Genomic DNA, 25,535 nt, shown 5'->3' with positions numbered 1-25,535 from the left:
CTCAAGGATGTTCATATAGTGAATCCTGGAAGACAGAAGCTCTGTCTTCAGTATACTACTGTCTCCCTCTGAAGCAAAGAGCAAGCATGCTTACTGCCCATTACGAAATATTTGAAATCTGTAAAATCAAGAGTTTTCTCCAGTAACAAAATCCATTACATGAACAGTGTTGGCCCTCTCTGCAGTGTCCTGTGTGAAGTGCAGCTCGGGATACAGGCACAAATGAATGGTGATACCCTAGCTACTGCTAAGGCTATAAAAAATAAACTGTACTTCATCTCTGACTCTGCCTCCAACCATAACAGTCTATATTTCCACCAGCATCCATGGAACTGTGACAGGCTAATCTGTTAGCTTCAAGTAGAGTAAACCCGCAGATCCTTTGTAATTCTGGACAGATGATAAATGAGAGCTGAATCTTGAATATCACTATAGACAATGCTTAAAATTGACAAATCTAGAAACGGAAGCATAAGCACATTCATATGGGGATTATCACTAGAAGAATCAAATAAAGGAGGAACTGAAGTGGTTCCCTGGGGGGTGGGAGGGGATCGGGAAGGCAGAGGACTAGGGGATTTTACTGCTTTCATCAGAAACTCTTTGAACTATTACATTTTCCACCCACCATGAACACGCATTCAAAAAAGAAGCCTTTCTTGGCTTCTTTAAAGGGGGAAAAAAAGAAGTGTACAAGGAAAAAAACCTCTTTTCAAGAGGATGGGATGAACTGGGAGACTGAGGTTGACATATATACACAACTATGTATAATACAGGCAACTAATGCGAACCTGGTACTCAGTGACCCGGGGTGACCTAGGCCGGAGGGACGTCTGAGAGAGGACGCGTGCACACGCATGAGAGAGGACGCGTGCACACGCACAACTGCTTCACTCTGCTGCACAGCAGAAACACACGAGACTGTAAAGCAACTGTGTTTCAGTAAAAATTAACTAGAAGAAAAACCTCTTTTTAGCACTCATTCCACTAAAATTGGATGGGAGAATCAAGAAAAGCACTAATTAAGCAAGACGTTCGCCTCACAGTTCTAGAAATCTAAAAGGGAAAGTCTCTCACCAATGATCATCTCAAGCCAGAAAACAGTTTCAATGTATCTCCAAAAATAAGTATGTCATGTCTTGCTTTGGAGAATTATTTTTTTTTTTTATGATTCTACTAGAGATGTACACAACAGTGTCCTACAACTTGTATGGAAAGCATATTACGGGCTTCAGCATATAAATGTATCCTTAAGCATGATTTCCTGCAATAATAAGATTCTAGGTTACCCCTTAAATCACCAGTGTTTTAAAAGTGAAATTAAAATTATGAGAAGAAATACTTTTATGGTGAAGAGAATAAAATATGTCATCTTACAAGGAAAAAAATAGACAAACAGCTAATTAATGGTCCAAAAGTAATTCACATTAAAGAATCAGAATTTTCTAACCAAAATTTGAAATTAAAACAATTAAAAATAATTTGGAATTATTTTGTATAGTTGGTAGGGGATGACTAGTTCCATTTAGTATAACTTTTTTCTTAAAAATCCAAAATAGCAAAGCCTATTCACTGTCTACTTCTCCACCAAATTATACTTCTTATACAGCTCCCACTGAACCTAATTTTTAGGGATGATGAAGAAAGGCCATACACAAATTCTGCTCCTGAGATAAGCTAAATTGTTCTTGGGCTAAACTATAAGTCTAAATAATAAAGGATCTGATTAGGAGTCACCTCTGGTTTCATTTAAAATCCACTTTAAATTGTTGTTTAGTCACTACATCGGGTCTGACTCCAAACAACAACATACATGTGCTTCAATCATACTGGTTTCATTCAAACTACTTAACTTTTGAGAAGCTGGGGCAAATAAAAGAGCTCTGTGAAGTTAGTTTCACTGCACTGTTGCTAATTTCTTTTTCATATCTAGCTGCTCTTCACTAAGAAGGCTTACTGTGTAGTGAAGTTCCTCCTCAGTCAGACTGCATGGGTTTGAAATCCAGCTCCTACACTCTACTGAGACAAGTTGCCAAACCACTAAGACTCAGTTTTCTGCAAGAAAAAAGGGACAGGAATACTTTCCTAATAGAATTGCTACAAAGTTTTTTTTTAATACACACAAAAGCTTTAGCATAAGACCAAGTCAAAAGAAAAAAGAAGGAAGAAAGAGGACAATTATTAATACTGTCATGCCTTATTTCATGGAAAGCCACATCCAGTAGGAAAGAGATGCCTCATCTGCACACAGTGGAACACACTCTGAGATTCATTCTTATTAAACTACCAGTGAAGGTTATGAAAAGCAACTTCACCAAAAAGATGCTACAGACATGAAGCAGACAACGCATTTCAGCAAGCCAAACTCAGACCCTTTTACACCAAGAGAAGAATCCTTAAATTCTGCACGTTTGTTTGCCTTGGGCTTCCCAGGTGGCGCTAGTCTAAAGTATCTGCCTGCCAACGCAGGAGACGCAGGTTCAGTCCCTGCGTCGGGAAGATCCCTTGGAGACGGAAATGGCTGCCCACTCCAGTATTCTTGCCTGGGAAATTCCACACACAGGAACTTGGCGGCCTATAGTCCACGGGGTTGTAAAGAGTCAGATATGACTGAGCACACACGCACACATCATTATGGAACACAAAGGTCAACAAAAGCAAAACTTCTTAAACAATGGATGTACTTTTAAATATACATTTTAATGTAAATTATTTTACAGCTAACTTTATCATGTTACATTCTTTCCAACCTTCATTTATTCAACAAGCATTTGTTAAATAAGCACTTATGAAGCTCTCAGAATAAAGTGAACAAATTATCAAAGCCCTCAAGGAATTTACATTTTGGTGGTAAAAGAAACAATAATCACAATAAGTAGTGTTCACAGTACATGTTTCAAGGAGGTAACGATTATGGGAGAAAATTGACTAGTGTAAGGGAACTTGGAAGTGCAGGAAGAGAGTGGCAATTGCCATTTTAGACAGGGTGATCAGAGTAGGCTTCCTTGAGAAGGTGTTCTTTAAGAAGAGATTTGGAAGAGGTGAGGGAATAAGAAATGAAAATTTATCTAGGCACATGGGACAGGCTAAGAAAAGCACTTGCCTGCACCACCATTACCTAACAAATAAGCAAAAATTTTGTCTCTTATCACCTTCTCCAAAAGAAAAAAAAAAATCTGTGCTAGCAAAATACATATATGACTCAGTGGTAAAGAATCCGCCTGCAATGCAGGAAACTCCGGAGATGTGGGTTCGATCTCTGGATCATGAAGACCCCCTGGAGGTGCAAAAGGCAACTCACTCCAGTACTCTTGCCAGGAAAATCCCCTGAACAGATAAGTCTGGTGGGCTACAGTTCAAAGGGTCACAAAGAGTCAGACATGATTGAGCGACTAAGCATATATAAATTCATTCAACAAATGTTTAGCTAAGGACACAGGAAAGAACATGATACGCACCACTTTCTATCCTAAACTATAAAGACCTCAGCAAGGGGCCTAAGGTTGACTACAAAGATCTTTTAAGTGTTAAGATATACTTTTTTCCTCTGTTATTGAGCTTATTGGGTCTTCACTGCTTTCACAAAGGAAAGAAGGAGGGGGAAGAAAGAAAGAAAGCAAGCAGAGATCTATAGAAAGTTGTCCTCCAGATAAAGTGGGATGATGAAAAGTAGACTTATTACAATGGCTTCTCTTGTTGCAAAGCACAGGCTCTATGCTTTTGGGCTTCAGTAGTTACAGCACTTGGGCTCAGGAGTTGCGGCGCACCAGCTTACTTCCTCTGCTGTACAGAAATCTTCCTGAACCAGGACCAGGGATCAAATGCACAATGAAAAATAGCTCGGTCTCTATTCTTTAAAGCACAAATATTGCCCACTTAAGTTTCTTCACCTGAAGAGTGAAAAATTTCAAAAGTACAAACAATGATATTATAATCTCTCCTTGACTGCAGCAGGCCAAAATACTGCTACTGGGAGTCTAATAATTTTTCTAACACTTTCTCAAGATCCACTTCGATTACAGAAAAAATGTGATCTACCAAGTACAAGGTGCTATATGAAATGCACTAGCTAAGTAAGAGGTCTCTGACCTCCAAGACCTCATCAAGCAGTATGGGAAAACATGCATTGGATTTACTACTTTGAAAGTTAAGTAGAGCTCATAATACCATTTGGTTGAAAAGAAAAATACTATGAATTTTATTTCCCTCAAGTCACAACCAAAAGCTTGTATTTATAGAGTTGAAAACACATTTTACAAACACTCTACAAAAAATCACTTTAGCAGAATTTTTTTTTCAGAACATACTTTATATAATTTATCTAAGCCCACTTAACAACTGGAGAGTAAAAGGTTATAAAGTTAAGAGACCCACAAGAAATATATAAAAGGAACCAAAAAAATGTATTTATTGATTATTTTCCCAATTATGTTAAAGGACATTTTAAGATTAGTTGAAATACGCTTCTAAATATTAAGGAATGTATGCAAGAAAAAACAGAAGACCAAGAAGAAAAAAAAAAAGTAGCACACTTTAACCTTATGCCTTAATCTACTTTTTTTTAATTAAGAGTGCAAATCCTGGACTTTCCTGGTGGTGCAGTGGATTAGAATCTGCCTGCCAATGCAGGAAACAACAGTTCGATCCCTGGTCCTGGTTCAGGAAGATTTCCCGTGCAACAGAGGAACTAAGCTGGTGCGCCACAACTACTGAGCCCAAGGGCTGTAACTACTGAAGCCCAAGAGCCCAGAGCCTGTGCTTTGCAACAAGAGAAGCCACCGTAATGAGAAGCCTGCGAACCACATGGAAGAGTAGCTCCCACTCACCACAGTTAGAAAAGGCCAGAGCATAGCAGTGAAGACCCAGTGCAGCCAAAAATAAATAAATAAATGGGATTCCCTGGTGGCTCAGTGGTAAAGAATCTGCCTGCCAATGCAAGAGATGTAGGTTCAATCCCTGGGTCAGGAAGATCCCCTGGAGTAAGAAATAGCTCTACTACAGTATTCTTGCCTGGAAAATTCCACGGACAAAGGAGCCTGGTGGGCTACAGTCCATGGGGTCGCAAAAAGTCAGACACAACTGAGCGCACACACACACACAACCTCCTACTTATACAACAAAAATGTGAATTTCCCAGAAAAGTTAGTATTTACTTGGACTTTAATAATCAATTTTATTAATGATATTTGCCATAAAGGGGGAAATCCACAAGATGTTAAGATAAACAATAAAAAGACATAAGGATTGGGACTTCCCTAATGGTCCAGTGGTTAAGACTCCATGCTCCCAATGCAGGGGGCCCCAGTTCGATCTCTGGTCAGAGAACTAGATCCTACATGCCACACCTAAGAGTTCACATGCTGCAACTAAAGATTCCACATTCTGCAATGAAGATCAAAGATCCCGCATGCTGCAACTAAGACCTGGTATGGCCAAATAAATAAATAAAAAGAGATATTTAAAAAAAAAAAGACAAAAGGATAAATTCTTAAATTTAAGACTGGCACTTGCCAAAGAATATAAAGGTCTGTAAATTGTGCTGAAAGAAAAAGTGACAGAAGTTAACTAATGCACTGTACATAATGCCTGGCATATAAAACATGTTCCCTTTTTTTAAGTAAATGAATAAATACATAGGACTTGAAATTCCACAAGTTAAAAATGGTGGTATTTAACTATTTTATCAAGATAACCATGTAACGTTTCATAAAACACAGGCAAAGAAAATGTCAAATGAAAGATATGATTCCTAAAGTATAAATCTATAGACTTTATATGTGTTTATTTTCAGGATCCATTTTCACAGTCTTCATAGCATCCCAAATAAGCCAGACTACTATGATGATAGTATAGATCTTCAACTAGAAGACAGCCTGAGCCACAGAAACTTATCCCCAAGGGCTGAAGTGGTATGTAGAAAGTACCAAGAACCTCCAGAGAACAATCCTGATGACTGAACTTGAAATAAAATCTCTTGCCCTACTTAGGAAACAAGTTTCTCTCCTGGTTCCTGGACAATAGAGCAAATGTGTCCTTTGAGACTTCCTTACCAAATTCAAAATCATCTTCAGAAACTCCAGCTAATCAATTTCCTATGGTAGTTCCAAGAGTGATTTCAGAGCTTCAGATGGGCAATTTTTACGTTATTAATTATTTAATATACATTTTTTTTTATGATCCAGTGGATGTTGGCAATTTGATCTCTGGTTCCTCTGCCTTTTCTAAAACCAGCTTGAACATCTGGAAGTTCACGGTTCATGTATTGCTGAAGCCTGGCTTGGAGAATTTTAAGCATTACTTTACTAGTGTGTGAGATGAGTGCAATTGTGTGGTAGTTAGCATTCTTTGGGATTGCGTGTTCTGTCTTGGGGGACTTGGAAGAAAACTTGACCTTTATCCAGTCCTTTGGCCACTGCTGAGTTTTCCAAATTTGCTGACATATTGAATGCAGCACTTCCACAGCATCATCATTTAGGATTTGAAATAGCTCAACTGGAATTCCATCACCTCCACTAGCTTTGTTCATAGTGATGCTTTCTAAGGCCCACTTGACTTCACATTCCAGGATGTCTGGCTCTAAGTGAGTGATCACACCATCGTGATTACCTGGGTCATGATGATCTTTTTTGTACAGTTCTTCAGTGTATTCTTGCCACCACTTCTTAGTATCTTCTGCTTCTGTTAGGTCCATACCATTTCTGTCCTTTATTGAGTCCATCTTTGCATGAAATGTTCCCTTGGTATCTCTAATTTTCTTGAAGAGATCTCTAGTCTTTCCCATTCTGCTGTTTTCCTTTATTTCTTTGCATTGATCACTGAGGAAGGCTATTCTTTGGAACTCTGCATTTAAAAGGGTATATCTTTCCTTTTCTCCTTTGCTTTTCGCTTCCCTTCTTTTCACAGCTATTTGTAAGGCCTCCTCAGACAGCCATTTTGCTTTTTTGCATTTCCTTTTCTTGGGGATGGTCTTGATCACTGCCTCCTAAACAATGTCATGAACCTCCGTCCATAGTTCATCTAGCACTCTATCAGATCTAGTCCCTTAAATCTATTTCTCACTTCCACTGTATAATTATAAGGGATCTGATTTAGGTCATACCTAAATGGTCTAGTGGTTTTCCCTACTTTCTTCAATTTAAGTCTGAATTTGGCAATAAGGAGTTCATGATCTGAGCCACAGTCAGCTCCCGGTCTTGTTTTTGCTGACTGTATAGAGCTTCTCCATCTTTGGCTGCAAAGAATATAATCAATCTGATTTCAGTGTTGGCCATCTGGTGATGTCCATGTGTAGAGTCTTCTCTTGTGTTGTTGAAAGAGGGTGTCTGCTATGACCAGTGCATTCTCTTGGCAAAACTCTTATTAGCCTTTGCCCTGCTTCATTCCGTACTCCAAGGCCAAATTTGCCTAGGTTACTCCAGGTATCTCTTGACTTCCTACTTTTACATTTCAGCCCCCTATGATGAAAAGGACATTTTTTTTTTTTTTTTTGGTGTTAGTTCTAGAAGGTCTTGCAGGTCATCACAGACCATTCAACTTCAGCTTCTTCAGCATCAGTGGTTGGGGCATAGACTTGGGATTAGTGCGATACTGAATGGTTTGTCTTGGTAACAGAGATCATTCTGGCATTATTGAGCTTGCACCCAAGTAGTGCATTTTGGACTATGTTGACTATGAGGGTTACTCCATTTCCTTTAAGGGATTCTTGCCCGCGGTAGTAGATATAATGGTCATCTGAATTAAATTCGCCCATTCCGTCCATTTTAGTTCACTGATTCCTAAAATGTCGATGTTCACTCTTGCCATCTCCTGTTTGACCACTTCCAATTTACCTTGATTCATGGACCTAACATTCCAGGTTCCTATGCAATATTGTTCTTTACAGCATCGGACTTTACCTCCATCACCAGTCACATCCACAACCGGGTGTTGTTTTCACTTTGGCTCCGTCTCTTCATTCTTTCTGGAGTTATTTCTACATTCTTCTCCTGCAGCATACTGGGCAGCTACCAACCTGGAGAGTTCATCTTTCAGTGTCCTATCTTTTTGCCTTTTCATACTGTTCATGGGGTTCTCAAGGAAAGAATACTGAAGTGGTTTGCCATTTCCTTCTCCAGTGGACCACGTTTTGTCAGAACTCTCCACCATGACCTGTCTGTCTTGGGTGGCCCTACATGGCATGGGTCATAGTTTCATTGAGCCAGACAAGGCTGTGATTCATGTGATCAGTTTGGTTAGCTTTCTGTGATTGTGGTTTTCATTCTGTCTGCCCTCTGATGGATAAGGACAAGAGGCTTGTGGAAGCTTCCTGATGTAGACTCACTCAATACTCACTCCGATCTATTCTCACATGGACATCCTGTTTTACAGAGGCTGGATAGCTAACAACTACATTTTCCAGATGCCCTTGAAGCAAAGGTTTCACGTAGGACCAAAGTGCGGCCAAGCAGATCACTTAAGATATAGAAAGTGAAAAGTAACATGTAATGATATTCTTGTCCAAAGAAGTTGAAACTTCTGCCACGTATGAATCAGCTTTCTGATTCAACAACACAGCCCATAATGGCAGTAGCCCCTTCTCAGGCAAGTTCTATAACGTCCTTATGAGGTTTATTCCAAGAAACTCAGTCTAATCTGTTCACTCACCCTACTCAATGTTTACCTCTTTCTTAATAAATCCCATTTGCTACACCTACTTACAGCAGATGCTCTTGCTACAGATTCTTGTAAAATAAGTACAAAGTAAACAGGGATGCAAAAAAAAAGCACCATCCTGGGGCTATCCTGGTGGTCCAGTGGTTAAGAATCCACCTTGCAATGCAAGGGATACAGCTTTGAGTCCTGGTCAGGGAACTAAGATCCCGCATGCCACGGAGCAACTAAGCCCAGGTGCCACAATGAAGACCCTGCATGTACAACTAAGATCCAACACAGACAAATAAATATTAAAGGAGAAAAAAAAAAAAAGCACCATCCTATTAGCAGTCAGAAACCTAACAAGAGTTAACAGCTTATGGATAAAGATACAGGCTTGACCTGGAAAGCATTATAATTGAAAAGCCTAAAAGGCTAACGGCCAGATTACAAGGAGCACAATAAAGAGTTAACACAGAGCTTTAGGCAGATCCACAGATCTAGAGAACAAACTAGTGGTCCACAGCTGCGGAGGGTGAGGAGGATACACAGGGGGAGAGAAGTATGAGGTACAAACTATTAGGTATAAAACAAGCTACAAGGATTATTATATAACACAGTGAGTATAGCCAATATTTTATAATAACTATAAGTGGTGTATAACCTTTAAAAATTGTAGGACTTCCCTGGCAGTCCAGTGATCAAGACACCACACTCCCAATGCAGGAGTGAGGTCACTTCCTGGCCGGGGAGCTAAGACCCCACATGTTGTGCAGCATGGCCCCAACCCAAAAAAACTGTGATTCCATCATTATATTGTACACTACTGTGTACAACTGTACACATTATATTATAACCTGCATAATATTGTACAGCAACTATAGTTCAATTTAAAAAAAAAGAGGTTTAGATAGTTTGGATCTGGAAGAGAAAGCCAGCAAAGCTGGTAAATCAGGAGAAATAACAGACAAGAACCAAGAGAGGAGAGAATTCAAAAAATGTGAAGATGTCTTCATTTCAACTAAACACCAAAGATGACAAACTGGGTTAAGACCCACTTTTCCTATTACTTCCTTTCTCAAAGACTGTCCTGTACAAAAAATAATGCTCAAACTCCCTCCAAAATTGGGCCCCTTGTCTGCTACAGTTCCTTTAAACCATGTATTTTTGTTTTCTTTCCTTATGGCTGTCCTGGGTCTTCGCTGCTGCATGTGGGCTTTCTCTAGGTGTGGCAAGCACTGCACTTCTCACTGCAGTGGCTTCTCTTGTTACAGAGCGCAGGTTCCAGGAGCACAGGCTTCAGTAGTCGGGGCTTTGTTGCCCCCCATGTGGAATCTTCTCAGACCAGCAACTGAACCCATGCATTAGGAGGCAGATTCTTTTTTTTTTTTTTATTTTTTAGGAGGCAGATTCTTAACCACTGGACCACCAAGGAAGTCCTTCTTTCTTTTTTTAAATATCACAACTTTTATTCAGTCTTAAAAAAAAAAAAATCTCTTCTTTAGGTCCTAAAAGTCCAACCCAAGACCCACACCTAAAAAGCTTTCACAGCAGTCAAAGTTGCCTCCTCTGAATTCATGTAACATTTATTTATCAGACACCAAACTAAAATCCAAACTAAATTATAAGCTTAAATAGAGCGGGGGCTGTGTTCTTCATCTCTTTATATTCTGAACCCCCAGCATAATGCCACATTCACTGCTAACAAACAGGCCCTTTAAACAGGTAGTTTCAGAAGGGTGGAGTTAAGATTGCAGGAGATTAAAATTTTACCTAAATTGACTTGGAAGGTGCACAAAGAAACTTTCTGTAGGGATAGTGATGCTCTATATCTTGACAGGGTTATGGGTTAGAGAGATGTATGAACTTGTTCAAACTAAGGGACAAGTTAAACTATTTGTTTATTTACAAAATAAATAAATAGTTCATGATAGGAATGCTCAAGTAAAGGGTAAAGTATACTTACTCTGAAATACAACCAAAACATAAGATGGATTGATAAAATACATTGACAGAGAGGTCAGAATGGACGGACAGATAAAGTAAATATAGCAAAATAAGAATTATAAAATCTAGGTTGTGGATATTTAGGTATTCAATGTATAAACAATTCTTGCAACTTTTCTGTGACTGAAATTTTCATGATAAAATGATAGGGGGAAAAAAGCAGAGTGGAAATGAGGCTGTGAGAGGCTCACATTATTTCAGAAGTTAGACAGTTAAAGGACTGATCTTAAGAAGAAAAGGAAGGTATTTACATTCCTCTAGAGGGATGTCTAGATTATTCCCCTTCTCTCTAGCTCTCTCTCTAGTTTTAGACTGACTACACAGGCTAGTTCTGGTCTTGAGTACTTGTTGCCTGAAAGAAAATGCACACTCACTAAGCTCCCTTCATTCTAGAACAATCCAAATCTGTGGAGCCTAATCTGTCGTGGGATAAAATAATCTGTTTCTCATTCTTTTTACCTGAGTTTCTAATACCTCCTTGACTGACCTTTAGACTAAACCTGTGACCAATCTGCATAACATAAATGGTTCATCCTTTTGGTCCAATTCTTGCCCTTCAGACTCACGGCCCTCCACACCAACAGAATGTTACAACAAAGGTCACACAGTCCCCGGCTGAGAACCTGGCAGAGAGTACCCAAAAATGCTTGCTGTATGAGTAAAACCCATGCTTGATAATAACATGATGCATAAATAGAGTTTAGTTTCACATTTACATCTACACTGTGTTGAGGGTTGAAAAATGTTTGTGCTAAGTTTCCAGAGCTGAACATTTAAAAAGGAAAGATCTGGAGCCTCTTCTGTGGAAAGCAAACTAGAAGATGGACCCAGAAACAAAAAGGTGACAAACTCTTTCAACTGACTTTAAGAAACACCTACATTTAAATCATTAATGCAAATAAATAAATAAATAAATAATGCTTTCCCCAGATAATACAGTGTGTTCATCAGCTTCAAAGTACCATAAAGATGAACTAAGGGGGGGGGGGGGGATAAATTATGCATGGGTAAGAATTGACAGGAATTCAATTTCCAATGACCTAAATGCATTTGGAGTTCATTTGCTCTTTTTTGTTATTGTTGCTTCCAAAGGACTGCAGATTATGCACTTGCTGAATTTTGCCTTTGTCACACATGACCTAACAAGGAAGGCATTCATTCTACCATAGTAGCTTCTCTCAAGTGTCTGGTTCGAAACAGCTGCAAATTTTGGAAGATAACACTGAATGATGTCTCTAACCATTAGTATGTTCTCTCCCCAACAAGTATGAAAATAAGATTAAGGGTTACTAGAGTATCAAAATTGCACAAATTAAACTGGCTGAGCATAAATTTATTAGAAAATGAAGTAAAAAATGTGTATAAGAATTTTAATTCTATGTGTTAATAGAATAATTGATACAATAAACATATCCTAAAGAATTTCTAGTACTTTTATTGTTTATATTTGCTTTTATCTGTCAGAAAGATGCTGTATAACTAATGATTGGCTAACTTAGTCCCTTAAATACAGCAACTGGATAAAATAACAAAATAATACCGATCTCAAATAAATTTCCATTTATAAGAAGTAAAAACTGCTTCTGAGTCCCGAAACTGCAAGGCCTGGGTGAAAAATAATCTGCCCAAAGTAGAAACAAACTGTAAAAATGTTTACGTGTTATGGCTGGTTTAGTTATACAACTATTCAAAGCTGTTTTTTTTAATACTTTTCATTGTCTCTCAGTCATATCAGAATACATGAAGACCTTTATTCACCACCTATCAACCATAAAACCACCATTTTCCATAAAGAAAAAATCATTAAATTGCTAAACACAATGGGTTGGTGGGGGAATGCACTGCCAAGGAGAAGCTATTTTATTATCATCATTTATGTGTCTTTCAACTTACATACAGTTTGACTTTCACCCCTTCCCATGTACACTAGTACATTTAATTTGCACACATCCATGTGGCCTCCCCCAGAAATGCTCATTGGAAAAGATACATTAAAGTGTCCTTTTTGTACCTCCTTCAACTCAATTACATAATATCTTGTTATGATCCTTCCATTTTAAAATGTAGCTTGGTTAACACCCTCAAAATTAGCAATTTCATTGTTAATTTGGTGCTTATCAGTCTTGAGGATCCAAAAAACCAAATTATGTCTTCAGAGCCTTAACACTGTCACCACACAACTCCTAATGTTATAAAATATGTATATCGTAATTTTCAAATAGTACACACAATACCGTAGAATGTCCAAAGTATGGTGAGTATTAAAATGAGATTTTCAAGAACATCTTGTTTTGTAAACTTCCAGTCAAATCTAATAGCAATTAACAAGGGTAAATTTCTGCTTTCACTTTCTGCGTAAACATAGAAACACAGCACAACTTCCACCAGCATGTTGATGCAAAATCTAGAGACACAATACCTTTCAATCACCTTTAAAGAGCAAATAAGAGAAGGAAGTATTAACAGAAAACCCCTAATAAGTCAAGGTCAATGAGGAGGGACTGAGGACTCCCTTCCTAGCTTCCTGCTGAAGACACTAAATTGCAATTATGCTTCAATTTTAGCCATCCACCTCTCAAACTGCTGCTGCTGCTGCTGCTGCTAAGTCGCTTCAGTAGTGTCCGACTGTGCGACCCCACCAGACGGCAGTCCACCAGGCTCCACCATCCCTGGGATTCTCCAGGCAAGAACACTGGAGCGGGTTGCCATTTCCTTCTCCACCTCTCAAACTAGATCCTATTTAAATGGCTTTATAGAGAGGAAAAAATGATAAGCAAAAGTACTGATATGCTGCAATACCTGAAGCTAGTAACAGCAGGTCTAGCTCCTCTTCTAGCCTGATCTCTTTGGAAAGCTTCGGAAGAAAAGCAGGATTTACAGAGAAGGCATTTTTAAAAATTCTGTAGTTTCATATTTGCAAGCACTACAGACAAAATTTTAGTTACTTGTCCAGGCAAGCAGTTCCTGGTATATGTTATTTTACTGTTACACCCAATCTTAGTAGGAAAACAAGAAAAAGCCTTTTTGGTGAGCTATAACCGCAGGAAACCCTCAATTATCCATGGGTAGGGACAACCTGGATAAATTAAATCCCCAGGTAATTATTATTTAACAATAATATTGAGTTAATTCAGACCTCCTCCTTTCCTTTTCACAAAAGAAAAAGTTGACTTAAAAGCCACTCTCTTACAGGCCACTCTCTTAACAACAAAAAAGCAAATGGGGAGATAAATTATTTCAAAATTGTCTAGCAAGAAAGAGTAAGGAAATCATCAGCACTCAAATTGGTTCTTTTTCAGCAATTCCGATCACAAGCTATCAAACTACGAGTTAAGCTTTCTGAAAAGCATTTAAATCAAACACCCACCATTCACCTCCACCGGAAAAAAAAAAAAAAAATCCTCCTGATTGAGATTTTCCTAAATCAAATGGGTCTTATATTGAACTGTGTAACAATGCTTGTTCGAAATGAAGTTAGAGAACTTGACAACTACTACATTAAAATGGTAAAATGCTGATATCGAACAACTTTCGATTCAAATTCTCTGGGACCCCAGGCGTTGACAGAAGCTTGAACTTCCCTTTTTTCCCCTCCCGGTCCTCCCGGCCCTTCTGCGCGCCAGGGTTCCCACCGGGGCCTGCAGTGACATCACAGCTCATTTCCCCGTAACCCCTGACGTCACAGACACGCGGACCCACAACACTGACTTCATCGCGGACTGGGGCGGAACCGCAGTCGACCCGCACCAGCCCAGAGGCCAGAGAAGCCTCCGAGCCTCCGTCCTGCCCGGTCCCCAAAGAAGGTTAAGAATAGGCGCCAGCTCACCTGCGCTGGGACAGGGAAGGACGGAGCGGCCGAGCCCTGGCGGGCGCGACCGGGCGAAACAACTCCCACCCAGGGCCCGACTTCCTCACCGGCCGCCAGTCCCGGGGGTGGGAGAGACGATCCCGAAACTCCTCACGGCCTATCCCGGATCTCCTCGGCTTCAGCCCAGACCCGGGACCCCGTTCCCGCCCGCCGGCCCGCCTGACCCTCCGAGCCCCGCGGGGGCGCTCAGCGCCCGGCCCGTGTGCAGGCGGAGGCCGTCCCCGGACAAGGTGCAGGCCACCGAGTCCCTGCCCCAGACCGCGCCCCGGACCGGCGGGCGGCACCCCCGCCCCCACCCGCCCGGCGCCCCAAGAGCGCAGGCGGGCGGCGGGAGGGGGCGGGGAGCGGCCACGGTGGCCGCCGCCGGACCCCGACCGCGCTGCTCTCGCGCCACGCCCCACCCCGGCCCGGACCCACCTGCGCTCCTGCCCCGGCCGGGGCCTGGCCCGGGGCTGCACACCCCTATACAGCCGCGGCGGCGGCAGGCCTGGCTCGCTCCGCACCGCTGAGACAGACCGAGCGCCCAGCGCGGCGCGGCGGAGCCCAACGCTCGCCCCGAAACCCATTTGTTTGGCTAAAACGGCGTGACGTCACGCGCCGGCCCAATCGACGGTTGGCCAGGGGAGGGGCCGCGGAGTCAGGGTCACAACGCCCCCTGCCGGGGTTCTGCGGCACTTCGGGCGCTGGGGATTCAGAGTGGGGGACTTAAACAGGGAGAAAACCGGGTGAGGCTTCTTCGGGCCCCCAAGTGGTGAAGAGTGAAAGCTCGAGCACGACCTGTAGAGAAAGGACTCAACCCCTCAAGCCAGCCAGAATGGTAGTAAGCCAGGGTTCAACAGTCAGTAGCAATGGCAAGTCTGTTAATACTCGTGGGTGGATGTGGGTGGAACTATATAAATGGTGTTAAATCACTGGTAGATAACCTGGTAGACTTGGGTTCATATTTTGGTTCTGCTACTATCTGGGGAAGCTGGGCTTCAGAGTTCTTATTTGTAAAATGAAGGGATTGGGAATGTCCGTTATGTTTTTTTCTATACAAATAAAGGCAGGAATGCGTGAGTGCATGCTAAGTCGCTTCAGTCGTGACCCCACGGACTGTAGCCCGCCAGGCTCCTCTGTCCATGGGAATCCCAGTAAAGAATACTGGAGTGGGTGGTCATGCCCTCCTCAGTGGCAGGAATACCTACCAGCAATTTGATACACTTTGAGGTTGACAGTCTCAAAATGTGATCTTTAGAAGAGTAAGGGATTGTAAATGATGATTACAAAAGAGGTTTTTGGTACTTTATTTAATACTTTGAAATGAGAGTGCCAGTCCCTATTTGATGCTCAGCCTTTAAACTGATAATTGTGTTCACTGTAAAAATAATTTTGACCATATCATAAAACATGAGGACAATAAAAAAAATTCCTTCACCCTAAAACAGGCACTCAGCATTCAGCTTATTTTCCTTTAGACATTTTCTCATGCATATTTATTTTACAATGTTGCGCTCATAGTGTACAAACAATTTTTGATCTTTGTTGGTTTGGGGTGCATTTTTGTTTTTTGCGTTTATAACGATTTTTTCCTAGTTCTACATAAGCTTCATAAACACTTCAGAAGCTGTGTAAAATTATATTAAGTGAACATACAAAATCTACCAAATTCTTCATTCTCAGACTTATTTCCTTTATGACATTATAAGAAAACCATAGGACATTTTCATGGATGTAAATTTTTTAAGATAAATACCCAGAAATGGAATTTCTAGGTGAAAGAGTATTGCCACTTTTAAAAGTCACGCCTTCATGGTAGTTTGCAGTCACTTTTATGGGTCATTTCTTCCGGGTTTCCTTTGACCATCTTGCTTTCCCTGTTTCTGAGTCTGTATTTAATATTTCTCAGGGTCCTCCCATGTATGTGTGTATCTTTTAGCCATGATGAATTCTAACCAAGAGACTTACGGGCAGCTGACATCACTAACTATGAGGTTGATGCCACCCCTCTCTTTTGACCTCCAAGGAACCTTTTCTGAGCATGGATAGGCAGGGAGTTTTCCTTAACTCTGAAAATGAGGAATATGTGGTCTCTTACTGATGGCGCTGGTGGTAAAGAACGCCCCCTGCCAATGCAGGTGATGTAAGACAGCAGGTTTGATCCCTAGCTTGGGAAGATCCCCTGGAGCAGCGCACAGCAACCCACTCCAGTGTTCTTTCCTGGAGAATCCCATGGTCAGAGGAGCCTGGCGGGCTACAGTCCATAGGGATGCACAGAGTCGGACACGACTGAAGCGACTTAGCATGCACACGTCTTCTATCTAGAAAGGCCCCAGACTCCTCCATTATCCTGCTGTTATGGAGTTCCTACTGTTTTGGAATTTTTCTCCTCAGGGGAGAGAGTGTTCAGCCTGGGGCCCATCTACCTCCTGCCTCATTATAGAGCCAAACTGAACAAGGACCCCAGAACTCTTAGCATATCACTCGCTGTACTGTTCCTGGAAATTGCAGATGGGTTAACGACACTGAAACTGCAAAAAACACAAATATCAAAATTAAATGACAGTGGTTTCCATGTGGCCAGTACATCTTCATTGTAAAAGTCTGATTAAAGACTGTCTGGTCTAATGCAGTGTTTTTCAAACAGTCTCTGAGAACCAGTCATGCAGGGATTTTTTAATATTTAATGCATTGTGAACTATTTTGTAAAATGTAGTAAAACTAACTAAAACTAGAAATGTGAAATTGTTGTTTAAAACAGCCCAAATTCTTGATTATTAAACTCAGCACACATAAAGTTACTCTGTCAAATTGCTAGTAAAGTTTCTGAAGCTCTTCCTCTCATTTCTGCTTTTATCATGGACTGACTCTAAAGCTGCCCAGTGGGCCACACTTTGAATAGCACTAGTCTAAGAGAAAAATCAGAGTAGGAGGCAGTGAAACCACTTGAGACAAGATCTTTGATTCTGTTTCTCCATCTGTACAATGGGAATAAACTTTGAAAAAAAGCTAGTAGAGCCAGTGCAATGCCTCACACCTGGGAGGGAGTTCCCTGACCTGCTTGGGTACCATGTGGCACAGCGGGGTTGTGGGATTGAAGCAGTGCTGACAGAAGAACAGATTAAGGGACTTCAGGGGGCACAGCGGCTGAGAAGGTCTAAATATTATAAAGTATTGATATAATACTTTGGTTATTTCATCAATGATTAGAACTTAGTCATCTCAAACCAGCAAGCAAACGTCACATTAAATTAAGACCCAGTTCAATGGACTTGTCTGTATAGACCCAGACTCTCCACTCAGATAAAAACTAAGAACCTATCATGGCTCCTCAATAGCTCACTCCTACCTCAAAAGAAAAACATGTTCTGATCTTCCTCCACAACCCCAAACTCTTAACCCAACCTACTTCTTCCATCAGGACAGAGGAAACCAAAAGGCAGGCTCCATTGGACTTTGTCTCTAGGCCCTTCTTTACTGCAAAACTAGCTTCCTGAGTGTGATTATGATTTTCCCTTCCTAGTTCACTGTATTACCATGAAGCTCAAACAAGTGAGAAAAGTGAAAGTGCTTTCCAAAATTTAAGGTTTACACAGGTTAAGGCATGCAGTTAACCTCGCCTTGAATGAAGTCACTGGAGCGTGTGTGAAGCACTGGGCTTATGCCCGGGGTGTGCACAGATGAAGCATGGTGATGGTGATGGGAAACAGCAGAGGCTACTCAGCCAGGAGAAAGAACCTTATTCATGATAAACAGAAGAGCAACTAAAGGGAAACAGAGGGACCAGGGCAGCAAACTGCCAAGAAAGATGAGTATATCTTGTAATTCATTGTTGTTGTTCAGTTGCTAAGTCATGTCCAATTCTTTGCAACCCCATGGACTGCAGCACGCCAGGCTTCCCTGTCCTTCACCATCTCCTGGAGCTTGCTCAAACTCATGTCCATCAAGTTGGTGATGCCGTCCAACCATCTCGTCCTCTGTCTTCCCCGTCTCCTCCTGCTTTCAATCTTCCCCAGCCTCAGGGTCTTATAATTTTGAAAATAAATTTAACTTCTCCAAAAAAAGTCCCTTAGATCAACTTGCTTTATGGTGACCTGCACACTTAAAAAGGGAAGTAAAAGACAACAACCGCTTCTAGGGAAATGCCAAGGCAAAATCGAATCAAGGTCTCAGGTCTTCCTCCCTCCAAGGTATTGCCCTCAAACAAGCCCGTTAAGTGCCCTTTGACCTTTCAGCAACATTCAGATGACAGCTTCTAACGACACCAACACAAGGATCCGTAGCAATTTCCCCTCCCTCAATTTCTCTCCATTCTGACCCTGTCTTGGCTGAAATGTTACTTCCTCAGAGCTTTCTCTAACTCTCTGTGCAGTATTTCAGCCTTGTCACTTTGCTTCACAGAATCCATGCCTGACAATAATGGGCACCCAATACATAATCTGTCGAATTATTTAAAATATTCATACCTACTCACACCAAACAATTTAATCCAGGATGGATAAGTTCATCATCAATGGATGACTAATAAAAATAACAAGAGTAGAAGGTCTTGTACAGTAGAAGTAGAACCTGAATAAAATCAAAACCTAAGGTCTTAGTACCAGAAAATGACCAACAGTAGGAACATCCTGTAAAACCCAATCAACCAGTCATGATTTTGGTGCTTCCATACAAATTACCTTTGACCAAATTTTCTGATTCACCAATTAATCATATATATATAATATATCATTACATTATTAATTTATATATTAATTATTACATATAATTAATATATTTTCCTTATAATAATATAAACATAAGGATATTTATATTAATACTACCCACCTGGCATTTAGATAGGAACTAGCATTCGTCAGGTAATACCAGATAACTCATTCTTATATCTTTCATATTTTTGATAAGGCTCTGATCTGTTTATTGAAAAATGGCAAGAAAAAAAAATGATAGGGGAAGGGAGGAGTCACTGTCCATTGGCTGTCTATAAAATAGCAATTTTCCTTTTCTTCCTTGCTAACAGAATCCTGGGCTTAGGCACTCACTGGGTGTTTCAGAGGAGATGGGCCCAGATCCACGGGATGAACAATGACTGACCTAAGCCAGTGGTTCTCAGTGGGGGGATAGATTTTGTCCCCCAGGGGACATTCAACAACATTTGAAGATATTTCTGATTGCCACAGCTTGGAGAGAATTGCTATCGGCATCTAACAGGAGAGGCCAGGGATGCTACTCAACAGCATGCTACTGTTGTAAACAGTTCAGCACTGCCACTGCAAAGAATTATCCCTCCCCAAAAGCCAAAGGTGAGAAACACTGCAGCAAAGGCATCACTTTAGTGGTCCCAAACTCTTTGTCGGGGATTGGTTGAGTCATGGGTGTGTGACGCAAATCTATCTAATAAAATGCAAAGGGAAGTTTACTGAGATATACCTGAAAAAGGTTTTTCCCTCCAGGCTCCATCTGTCCATGGGATTCTCCAGGCAAGAATACTGGAGTGGGTTGCCATGCCTTCCTCCAGGGGATCTTCCCGACCCAGGAATTGGACCCGAGTCTCTTGTGTCTCCTGCTTTGGCAGTTGGGTTCTTTACCACTAACACACCTGGGAAGCCTGAGATATATCCAGAAAAGGTTTTGCTTACCTTTAGTAAAAAGACATTATTTTCTGCTGAAATGCATTACTTTCATAAATAAAATTATACTTAAGAACAAGAAAAGAGAGAGAAAAACACACAAGAAGAAAAAACTTGTCCTCTGCTGCTAGATACTGTGGCCGTGTGTGGTGCCTGGTAGCGCGACTGCCATCCTGGAATCATGAGAGATGTTAGCTGCAGACGACGTGAGAGAAGGGCAAAGCAGAAAGATGGAAGTGTCCTGCATCCTTGATGCCATAATTGAACTTCTGATTAAAATAATCCTTGAGACTTCTTTTTATATAAAATAATAAATTGTATTACTCTTTAAGACATTATAGGGCTTCCTAAAAATTTTGAAGATAGCTAAAAACATCCTAGTACATATATGTGTGTGCTGTGCCATACTAAGTCGCTTCAGTCACGTCTGAATCTCTTGTGACCCTGTGGACTATAGCCCACCAAGCTCCTCTGTCCATGGCCTTCTCCAGGCAAGAAAACTGGAGTGGGTTGCCCTGCCCTCTTTCAGGGGATATTCCCGACCCAGGGACAGAACCGTCGTCTCTTATGTCTCCTGCACTAGTAGTCAGGTTCTTTACCACTAGGGTCACGTAGGAAGTCCATATATGTGTGTGTGTGTGTGTGTATACACACACACACATATGGGAGCTTCCCTGGTGGCTCAGATGGTGAAGAATCCTCCTGCAATATCAGTGATCTAAGTTTGATCCCTGGGTTGGAAAGAGCCCCTGGAGGAGAGCATAGCAACCCACTCCAGTATTTTTGTCCAGAGAATTCCATGCCCAGGGGAGCCTGGTGGGCTACAGTCCCTAGCGTCACAAAGAGTCGGACATTACTGCAGCAACTTAGCATGCACACACGCACACACACACACTTATATTCATGGATGGGAGATTGTTGTATAGGAAATAAACCGGTGGGGGGTGGACACTAACCTACTTCTTTGGGGGCAAGCACTACTATAGTGTAATAATAAAATAATTTTGTTTTTGCTATGCTTCTGGAATAATCCTAAACTAATGATACTAGAAATTGATAAAACCAGTGGGAAAAGAATCTATCTGTGAATGTGTGTTTGTGTTCTTTAAATAAATGAGTAGGAACTCGTGACACTTTGAAATCTTTAAGAAAATGATATTTTCAAATCATTGACATTTACTTTGGGGGAGCCTGTGGCATTAGCACAAAACTAGCCAGCCTGTCCTCCTCCTTCCTCAGCTTTAGCACACCGAATTCACAGGCACCTGCTATAGCAAAGGAAAGGCTGCCTGGCTAAAGTAACCTAGTTACATCAGCTTGCTAAAATGGTCCAGGGCATTGATTTTGCTCAAAAGTGAGCTCTTTAAAAAAAAATGCCACCAACATATTCTGCAATTTTAGGATTTGCTGACATTTTCCACCAGGCATAACTATGCTCTTAGTGCCAAGTCTTACTTCGAAATACCAAAGATAACTTTGCAAAAAGTACAGAGCTCAGTTACCAGCGTTTCCTTGCTAAATCATTTGTTTTATCAATGAGTAATATACTAATATGACACTAATGAACTAGATATTTTCCTTGGAAACGTATATGGTGATTGGCTTCTTCTGAACACACCCATTCAGAAGGGATGGACTGATCCCTCTACTGAGTTAGGATTTACCATTACTCTAACAGAGAACCCTATCATTTTTTCATACCTCGATCCTCGCCACTTTTTAAAACTGCTGGGCTATGTGTAATGTTTTGAATACCTTCAGTACGACACATGTGGCCAACAACACATATGTGTATTAGAGCTTGTTTTGTCCTTTCTTTGAGCTACCCTGGTGGCTCAGACGGTAAAGAATCTGCCTGCAATGCAGGAGACCCAGTTTCAATCCCTGGGTTCTTTAGATGCCTCTCCTCTCAACAAAGCCAAAGCGTGCCTTCAGAGTGGCATAATGGCCTTGTGAAAGAGTGGGGGCACCTGACTGCTCCCTCTTATTCAGAACCACTCTGGTTTTCTTATCTCAGAGCCCCTATTCTCACACTCAGATAATATGTTCCTTAAGGCCCCATTCATTGCTCCTGTGGCTTTGCCATCTGTTCCTCTGACTACTGCTGCACTTCTCCAGCCTCTGCCCCCACTATAGCTCCTATATTTCCCACTTTTCTTACCTAATGACCTGACTTTTATAATCGCCACTAGTTGAGAAGAACACTCCTGTTAGTCCCTACACGATACCATGCAAGTCTCTACATACTGAGTGTAGGTTTGAATCCTCCCTCTCAGTGATTTCCTTCATTCCCTGCTACTCAGGGCCTACTTGTGCATGACTAAATGCATTATCTTTCTTGTATTTCCAGTATTGGCAAAACTCGAGGGCTCTACTCTCTGAATAAATCAATGTGTGCTTAATATTTGTAAGAATCTTGTTCTTAAGTTCATTAACTACTTCTCCAAAATGTCCTAAATATATTTCCACATATGTGTTATTTTATACGTTGGCATATCTGATTCTTAATTTCCTGGTTTGCTGAGGAAGTTGTGCTCTGATGATAAAAGCCCTGTTGGAACATTACAGGAAAAAAAAATTGTTTTTCAAGCTCCAAAATAATTGGTTAAGCCACTCTTCCTTTAAGAGTCATAAAATGAATAAAATTGGTGTTCATTTTTTTACCTTTTTGTGATTGCTCTTACAATCCAGGTGCCCAGAGAAGATGCAAGTACTGTGGTTCACACTGGCATGTTATTCACCTACTACAACATCACGACTCCTATGACTCATTGCCTGAATCCCTAAACAAAATTAGTCATTCTCCCGATCTATGATCTCATGGTATTTGTTCCACTTGTGCTACTCCACTTAAAACATTTCAATGTGCCTTATTATGTATAGAGCTTCCCTTCTCCACTGTGAGCTCTTTAAAGTCATAAACTGATCTGTTGAAAAAAAACAACTGATCTGTTGAATCAGTGAATGAATGAAAGAGCTAAGAGATCAATTTTATTGACTGTATCAAAATATTCAAAAAATATTCAGAGGTAAAAGTATCTTTCCATTAAATGCAATGATATTTAAACTGCCAAACTTGTCAATTTTACATAAATGGAACGAAATTAAAGAACATGTTGTTTTTGTTGTTTTTAATCGCTGAGTCATGTTGGACTCTGTGACCCCACGGACTGGAGCCCCTCAGGCCCCTCTGTCCAAGGGATTTCCCAGGCAAGAATACTGGAATGGGTTGCCATTTCCTTCACCAGGGGATCTTCCCCACCTGGGGATCAAACTCATGTCTCCTGCATTGCAGGATTATTCTTTTACTGCTGAGCCACCATAGAAGCTCCCCAAAATTAAACAGCATGACCCTCTCCAATGGTCATAGCTTTGTGATCCTTTCCTAAGCGGTCAACTTGTCTTTATGATCAGAGTGCTGCTTGTTGTCTTTTGAAAAGGCTCACATTTTTCCCCAGTGTCTTCTCAAAGGTAAAATGATTTACATGTTCTCTTCAGAGAGCCTGATGCATTAAATTAACGTTGAGTTTTATTCTGTAGTGGACTATAATTTGTACATTATTGTCAAAGATGAATTATTTGAATCTTCTAACTTATTCATATTAAATAATAAAACTATTAAAAATTTTAATGAGTTTGTGATGTTTTCTTTTTTTCATGTTTCTTTTTTTTTAGTATAGTTGATTTATCTTTTATTTTTTAAAATTCTTTTATTTTTATTTTTTTTTATTGTAGTGGTTTTTGTCATACATTGACATGAATCAGCCATGATGATGTGTTTTCTTATTTGTTTTCAAGCACAATTTAATGTTCGTTTAGGCAGGAACTGAGCCTGCCAATTTTAAATCTTATTCCAGTCAAGCTCTCCTTTCCCTTTTATCCCCTGTCATTCTTACAAAACTGCCAGTCAACTTTAAAACCAGAGCAGGACTACCTAGTACCTAATGAAAAAGGAAGAGGAGGAATGGGAGGACAATGAAGAAGAAAGCTGTTTTCAAATACTTAAGAAAAAGTAAACTATTTTTATGCATATATAATTTGTCCCTATTCGTAGGTATGAAAAAAAGAAGATCAAAAATAGGGAATAGATGACTACTACATGGGAGTATCTTCATATAATGGAATAAGAAACCATATTAGAATTCAATCATTTAGATCTATGTGTATCAGTGTGGTGATTCTCAGAAAACACTGGGTTCAGTGATAAAAAGTGAAAGTTTGAAATTGGTTCAGTCATGTCTGACTCTTTGCGACCCCATGGACTATATCAGTGATAAAAGCAAGTTGCAAATGGATACACATTAGGTATTACCACTTACACAAATCTTAAAAACATGCAAATGAAACACACAACAATGCTAACTATTGTTTGTGGACAGCTATAATTGCAATAAAAGTATAAAGATATGGGTGAGAAGGGCCCAAAACAGCTTCAGAATCATAATTATTTCTGAGGAGAAGGAGAGAAGAAAATGTTAGAAAGAGGCACAAAGAAGGACTTCAATCATAATAGAATATTCTATTTATTTAAGAAAAAATATCTGAACCAAATATGGGTGGTTCATAGCTGCTGCTGCTGCTGCTAAGTCACTTCAGTCGTGTCCGACTCTGTGCGACCCCATAGACAGCAGCCCAACAGGCTCCTCCATCCCTGGGATTCTTCAGGCAAGAACACTGGAGTGGGTTGCCATTTCCTTCTCCAATGCATGAAAGTGAAAAGTGAAAGTGAAGTTGCTCAGTCGTTTCTGACTCTTTGAGACCCCATGGACTGCAGCCGACCTTGCTCCTCTGTCCATGGGATTTTCCAGGCAAGAGTACTGGAGTGCGTTGCCACTGCCTTCTCCGTGTTCACAGCTAATCTTTTTAAAAATCAAAATGGTGAGGGACTTCTCTGGTGGTCCAATGGTTAACACTCTGCATTTCCAGTGCAGGGGACATGGGTTCCACCCCTGGTAGGGGAACTAAAATCTCACATGCCCTGCAGTGCAGCCAATAAAATAAAATAAATAAAAATGGTGACTACAGAGGTATTTGTAAAATTATTAAGGTTTTTTTTGGCATCTTAGATGTATTTCATAAATGTAACAAGTAAATGGAAACTTTTCACTTGAAAATTTTAGAAGAGGTTGTGATTCGAAGAATATCCTTGAGAAAAAAACCATTTAACTTACTGCCTATAGGTAATAGTGATAAAAGCAAAAAAGCTTCAGTTCATTCTTCTTTTCTCCTCTTATACCAAAGTATTTATGACACTGTTTGTGAAACATGCAGAAGTCTTAATGTATAAAAATGATACTTCTTTGTTTAAGTGGAGAAAGTGAAGTTAAGATTTCTGTCTTTACTTACCCTGGCATTACTGCTCTATTTTTCCAGTGAGAAGGCAATAACAAAACTCAGGCATTTATAAGCCACCTGGAATT

The 25,535-nt window shown here is 40.6% G+C and overlaps 1 protein-coding gene across 3 annotated transcripts in view; it reads right to left on the bottom strand.

Moving 5' to 3' along the window:
* FBXO34 (F-box protein 34) overlaps positions 1-15,080 on the bottom strand; it is a 70,050-nt gene extending 54,970 nt beyond the window's left edge. Inside the window, exon 1 of one of the 3 annotated variants that reach the window (XM_043472157.1) lies at positions 14,924-15,080. In XM_043472157.1, the coding sequence (XP_043328092.1) occupies positions 14,924-15,072 (149 nt within the window). In that variant the 5' untranslated portion in view covers positions 15,073-15,080. Of the gene's footprint in view, positions 1-14,553; positions 14,684-14,923 lie in introns of those variants that run through there. The other 2 variants (XM_043472158.1, XM_043472159.1) reach the window with 2 other exon arrangements.
* Positions 15,081-25,535: the final 10,455 nt, after the last annotated feature.

Source organism: Cervus canadensis, chromosome 6 (genome assembly GCF_019320065.1).
Source record: "Cervus canadensis isolate Bull #8, Minnesota chromosome 6, ASM1932006v1, whole genome shotgun sequence".
Classification (NCBI taxonomy): Eukaryota; Metazoa; Chordata; class Mammalia; order Artiodactyla; family Cervidae; genus Cervus; species Cervus canadensis.
Note: the sequence above shows the minus strand (reverse complement) of the source record. Positions and strands in the feature narration are given on the sequence as shown.